Source organism: Oryzias melastigma, linkage group LG21 (assembly GCF_002922805.2).
Source record: "Oryzias melastigma strain HK-1 linkage group LG21, ASM292280v2, whole genome shotgun sequence".
NCBI classification, from domain to species: domain Eukaryota; kingdom Metazoa; phylum Chordata; class Actinopteri; order Beloniformes; family Adrianichthyidae; genus Oryzias; species Oryzias melastigma.
In genome coordinates, this window is record NC_050532.1 from 5,430,372 (window position 1) to 5,436,914 (window position 6,543).

Sequence of the window (6,543 nt, forward strand, 5' to 3'; positions counted from 1 at the left end):
GTCAAATTAGAACCTGGTAATGCAGTTTGAGTCCATGGCTTATTGTATAATTCTGAAATGTAAAAGCACTTGACAATGATAATACATAGAGATGGTGAAACCAGCCTGGGAGATTATGTTATAGGCTCTATTGTAACAATAAAATACAGTAGAATGTAATGATTGCATGAAGATACATTTCAGAGACTGACAAACAAATGTGGTCTGATTTCACTATAAACATACAGATGTTTAATTTGATGTTTAGTGATTTATTATTTTCTGTTCATGACAACGTGGAGTGAAACTTTAATATTTGACATCCAACAGAATTGTTTCTAATTTTTGTCACGGATTTAGTGTCATAGATTTGCTTGATAAAATACAGGAGACAGACAAAAGTAATGACCATGATTATTTACAAATGTGCAAAAAAAGTTGTCTGGTCTGATGAGTCTTCATTTCTGCTGCGACATTCAGATGGTAGGGTCAGAATTTGGCATCAACAACATAAAAGCATGGATCCATCCTGTCTTGAATCAACGGTTCAGGCGGGTGGTGGCAGTATAATGGTGTGGGGGATATTTTCTTGGCACACTTTGCAACCCTTAGTCCCAATAGATCATGTTTACAACACCACAGCCTTCCTGTGTACTGAAGTTATGATAACTTCCATTTGTTTACTGCTTTTTTCAGCTTTTATTATGCTCATTTCACGTATCTTAAATTATTTTGATAGCAGTTTTAGAAAAAGTTTTTGAAAAAAAAATCTCAACGGCATCGCGGTCCAGATACAACAATTTTTTCGCAAGTCATGAAATAAAAGGAGAAAATAAAGAGTATGGTTTAATTTATTTATTTGATTCTGTATTCAGTAAGGTAACACACATTAGTAAGAATTAGAAGTAACTAACATTTGTCGTTGAAACCTTCACCAGCAAGGCCTCACTGGACATTTTTAATCAAAAAACAAGAGCAACACTTCGCAGCTTCTGAAGCCACAAAGCAGGATGAACCCTGGACAGATTACCAGTCTGTCACAATCACTCCCACACACACGCACACATGGACTAAACTATATTAATAATTCTATTAATGTTTTATTTTCCCTGTAATTCTGGTGTCTCCCATAGTTGATGCACTGCTAATAAATCAACCTTTGAGTGCAGAAAGTTATTTTGTATTCCTGTGATGCTGGAAGTTTTGTTGTTTTTTTTTTAGTCATTTTTCTGAGTCATTTTTCTGATCATTCAAACACCACTAAGTCTGCGTTTAACCTGAGGTACATCAACTCATTGGAGCACTTGGCTCTAAAATGAGAACAAAAACCACAGTTTTGATTCAAAAACCACAAAATGTTCTGTTTCGAAGTAAATATATTATTTTTTGATTAAAATTAAAGCATGTTTTTACTATGTTCTTTATTTCTGTAATGAGGTGGATAACCAAAACCTACGCATCTGCTCCTGGTCCAGCCTTTTTATCAAATTTTAGAACCTTTTGTGGCCCTAAACTCAAAAGGTTTGCCCACCCCTGCTTTAGAGTCAACCTATGAAGCATGTTTTTGGAGAAATCCCAGCCACACACGGGGAGAACATGCAAACTCCACACTGAAAAGTCCCAGCTGGTATTAGAACCAAGGCCTTACTGCTGTGAGACTCTGTCTTTGTTGAGGATTCTTCCCGTTATGTTGAATTTTTGGATTTTTCATACTGTCACAAACTGATTAGACTGAGAGGAAGTGCTCTCTTTATTGTCAGAAATTATTAGAGATGTAAAAAACATCCACACTGAATGACAGGAGACAAACCATACAGAGACCATGGAGTTGGCAAAAGAGCCATTTAATTCTGCTTCAACAAGTCAGTACTTTTGATGTTCTTTAAATGAATACGGAGCAACATGGAATAAAAAAGATGACATACATGTATTTGCTATATAAATAAAATATTTTAGTAATAATTGAAACCTTTTTTGTCGTTTCTTCTTGCCTTGTGACATTCTGTACACAATATTTTGCAATACGATGGAGCTCTTTTCTTTTTTTCTTTTCTAAAGCTCAGGAAGTGCTAAAGGTTACATTTAAATGTGGGACTCGCTGTAAACAAAGAAAGTGCACCTGCCTCCTTCTGTGAGAGGCACACTCACCGCAGCTCCACCGCAAGATGTGGAACCAAGCAGGAATGAGGTCTGTGAGGGGGAGCAGGATAGGTGGGTGAGGATGTGGTAACTTTCATCAAGGCACTCCTACGCACACGTCAGATGCGGGTATGACAGAGGAGTCATATGTCTTATTTTGGCACAGATGCCAGCTTTTTGGAGAGGATGTGAAATTGTATTGGAGCAACACTGTCATTTGCAACTTTTTTTTAACAATTTGGATATTCTCCATTGAGAATATGTCCTTTTATTCATAAAATGACATGAATCATAGCTAAAAATGATATATATATATAAATGATCAATGGAAATGAAAACATGTATTTCACACTAACACAAACAAGTTTTTGGAACACAAAAAAAATAAATGTTACTAGAACTATTAGGCTAAAAAATTGACATTTTTTCACCTATAATTAACCTGATTTTTATTTCTCAATGAAAAATTTCTTTTGCAATTTGATCATGCAATTGGAAAATGCATTTTACACATTTTTAAAATAGTCTTAGGTACAGAATGCATTCTCTGTTTGAATTTTGGACCAAAAACATGGTCACCTGTAAAGGAAACAGCATTACACCAAGGAGGACATTGTTTTACAATTTCTTTTAAAGAGTCACTCTGAGGCCACACAGGGGTCTAAGGGGGGGATTACCAGTTTTATTTAGTTTGTTTAGTTTTTAGCTAATGTTTATATTTTACGACTGACCTTCTGCTTCTATACAATTACTGGCATGAAGCCCAATGAGGCAATTCTCTTGTGATATTGTGCCATATAAACAAATCTGAATTGAATTGAATTTAAAAAAAATGTCTTTTTGGTGTTTTTAACGTTGCATTTTTAACAAGATAGAGGACATATATGGAGAACGTTAAGATTATAATTGCATTTCTTAGTATTTTTTATTTTCGAATTGTTGTGAATCAGGAGCAGATGACTAGTACTGTTTGGAAAAGATCATATTTGTGACAGAAAATATGCTGGGCGGGGCCTCAAGCTTCCTGCTCTGCTCCATTCTGATGCATCCACTTTTACACAATCAGATCCATGAACATCTTTGTTGTCCTCGTCTGAGCTGGTGTCTGGATCAAAGCTGCACAAGTGAATAGCTTCAATATTCTCATGATTTTTGTTTCATCACTAATGCAACACATTTTCACTCCCAGCTCATCACATATTAACTTTTGGTTAAGGTCACCTCTGCGTCACTTTTTGTCACTTTATACGTCCACAAGTCGTCGTTTTTTGATGTGCTGGCTGTTCCTAAAATCAAGGGTCCACAACCCTAGGTACCAGGCACATTATCGGATACGGTACCAGGTTAGGGTTAGGGTACCTGTACTGGGTTAGGGTACTGGTGCGCTCCTCATCCCGACACCTGAAATGACAATATGTGACGTCTTGGGGATGAGAATGTGTTGAGGGGCTGTAAGCTAGCAGGATAGCATATAAACTGATGGGTGATTTATAATGAACTACTGACTGCTGCTCTGCAGAAACTATGTGATAATAAACACATTTTTTTCAATTTAGATCTTTTAATTTAGATCACTGGTAAAACTTATAATGGATCAAGAGTTGGGCTTTAAAATAAAATAAATAAATAAAATAAAACAGGAAATATAATGCAATAGATTTTGAATGAAGTGTAGTTTTCTAAATGTATGATCAAATTAATAAATTGACAGTTATAAAATGCATTTTTACTTGTTTTATGCTGACAATATTTATATTTATATTTTAAATTAAAATGGATTTTGATCTGATTTGAGACAAAACAAGGGTAAAATTGAACTGTTTTTTTTTCACATTGAGTTCTAAACTGCTAAATGCATTTTTTTTAATTGTTTGATCAAAATGTAAATTGAATGGTCAATTGAGAAGTGAAAATCAGTTTGATTAATGGGTGAAATAAACTGCCAGACAAATTTACCGACACATTTCTTTATAAAAAAAAAAAAATAGAAAATTATTATAAAATAAAGTATTAACAAGTCTGTAAAAGTAAATATACACAATTCAAACAACAACACTTCCTCGCATAGATTGTAAATTGTAAGATTTCGGTTAACAAACGGTTCATCTAAAGTTGAGAAGTTCTGTTCAAATTTCCTCTATTTGTTATGAAATAATTTTCACTCTCAGAAAGAGAAAACTTGTCTCAGTGAGGTTACCAGTGAAACTAGGTCTCTGTGACATTTTTTTTTTTGTCCTCAGCAGCTGTGGTTTCTCTCAGGTGTTGCTGTTGCTATTCTCAGCGATCATTTTGGAGGTGGTGACAGAATTGCAAACGTAGTCCTTGAAGAGACTCATCACCCGCCTCTTGTAGGTCTTTATGGCAAAGAAGTAGATGACTGGATCCAGGCAGCAGTTGATGTTCATCAGAGAAACTGTAATCTGCAAAGTAGGATTAGGTTACAAGGCGGTAACACAGACAGAGAATCTTTGCATGTCTGCTGAAAGTGGAGTTAGTACCTGTAGTGACATTTTGAAGGCTCTCAGTTCTTCACAGCTTGGCTCATGGTGCAGCTTCCTGAGCATAAACTGTATTATGTTGACGTGGTACGGGCTGAAGCAGATGACAAACGAGATGAGGATGAGGAGGATGATCATGTTGGCTCGATGGTTTCTCTTTGTCCGCCCCGTGATGGAGTTCTGCTTGGCCGCATCTCGGAGCAGGAGGTTGATCTTGGCGTAGCAGCCCAGGATGATGGTGAGCGGGCAGCAGAAGGAGGCGGCGCAGGCAAGAATCAGGAGGTAGGGGGTGTAACGGGACCCCTCCAAGTTCAAGTACTCCATGCAGGTTCGCTTGTCCTGCCGGACGTGCAGCGTGCTGCGGAACAGCAGGGGAACGGTCTCCACGAATACGATAACCCAGACCAGACAGCAAACCCGACGGACGACTTTGGCGCTGCGCAAGCTCTGCAGCCTGTTTGGATGCACCATGGCTAGGTATCGGTCCAAGCTGATACAGGTCATAAAGCCAATTCCTAGAATAAAAGCACGACAATGCAATCACTTTAGGAAAAAATAACCAAACAAAGGTTATCAGCGTTTAACCCTTTAACACTGGTGATACCTAATCAGCACACACTCTATGACCTCTATGAACTCTTTGACCACTAATAGGATGAATGAGAATCGGTTGATTCTGACACGGAAAAAAACAGCTTCATATATCAGCAATATAAAAGTGTTTTATATTGGATCAAAGTTGCTTTTCTCTACTTCAGAATCTGCTGGAATTTCATTAGTTGTGCTGACGTATGAAGAGTTAGGGTAGTCGAAAGAATCTCTGGATCTAGAGCTCTAGTGTTAAAGGGTTAACCGTGCTCTGCATTATTGTCATCAAGAAAATACTCATAAATACCCTCAACTTATAATGCAAAAACAGTTTGATTAGAATAAAAATAACTGCCATACCTGCATAGGTATTTGCAAAAAAGAGAAGTGTGGTCAGTCTGCAAACAAGATCCCCAAAAGGCCAATCAAAGTGGCGGATGTAGTAGGTAATCCTTCCCGGCAGCGCCAGCGTGAACAGAGCGTCAGATAGCGCAAGATTGACCAAATACATGGATGTCGAGTTGAACTTCTGCTTCCTCTGGCAGATGACATAGAGAACTAAGCTGTTGCCGCACACACTGATGGTGAAAACCACGGAGTAGAAAATAGGGAAGAGGACCACTGCCGCTTTTTGGTAGACGAACACATCGCAAGTGCTGTCGTTTGAGGACACTTCTGTGGACTCCAGGCTGGTGTTTTGTGCAGTCATCTCCACCTGCCATTTCAGTGAAACACCCCATAAATAATGCATCTTAAGAAGCACAGCAACACTTTTAAAAACAGATCATTGCCATTCTAGTACTTACAGAGAGAGTGGGTCACAGTCAGAGTTACTGAGGCTGGCCTTTGAAACTGAGCTGAGGTGCTTGAAGCACCTTTTAAATCCTTACATGAAGTTCAGATCCCACCTCTTCTTTTGTGTCGTGCTGCTTGTGCAACTGTACATCCCACTTCTACATCAGAAGGATCTCACATTACCTGCACATGAGTTTTTGAGGAAGAAGTGACTATGCAGAGAACTGTCCATAAACCAATAGACGATGCAGTTTATTATGCCTGTCATTGTTGTGAAAGTTAAAAACTCCTTTGCTGTCCACAAGCTTATATCTGAGGAAAGTGTGGACAGTTAGATCCTTTAAGGTTTGGACAAAGACAGTCTTCTCAAAAATAAGCAATGTAGAAGAAATTGGGTAAGACTCACAAGCGAATTACATCTTCACTGGTGCTTTTTTCAACTCAAAATGCACATTATTGCTTTCACTAACCCTCTGGTTTGTTGTGAGTGGTCCAAAGCAGAAAAAATCCCCCACATCATCACCAGCATGAACCACTGATACAA

General features: G+C 38.0%; 1 protein-coding gene across 1 annotated transcript; it reads right to left on the reverse strand.

The window, feature by feature from the left end:
- Positions 1-3,938: 3,938 nt before the first annotated feature.
- Positions 3,939-6,403, reverse strand: si:ch211-184m13.4 (uncharacterized protein LOC798560 homolog). The gene is made up of 3 exons (XM_036209759.1): positions 5,565-6,403; positions 4,617-5,131; positions 3,939-4,538 (listed from the first exon to the last, which is right to left on the reverse strand). Exons 1-3 carry the CDS (start codon positions 5,953-5,955, stop codon positions 4,374-4,376), a joined length of 1,071 nt encoding a protein of 356 aa, XP_036065652.1. The 5' UTR covers positions 5,956-6,403; the 3' UTR covers positions 3,939-4,373.
- Positions 6,404-6,543: the final 140 nt, after the last annotated feature.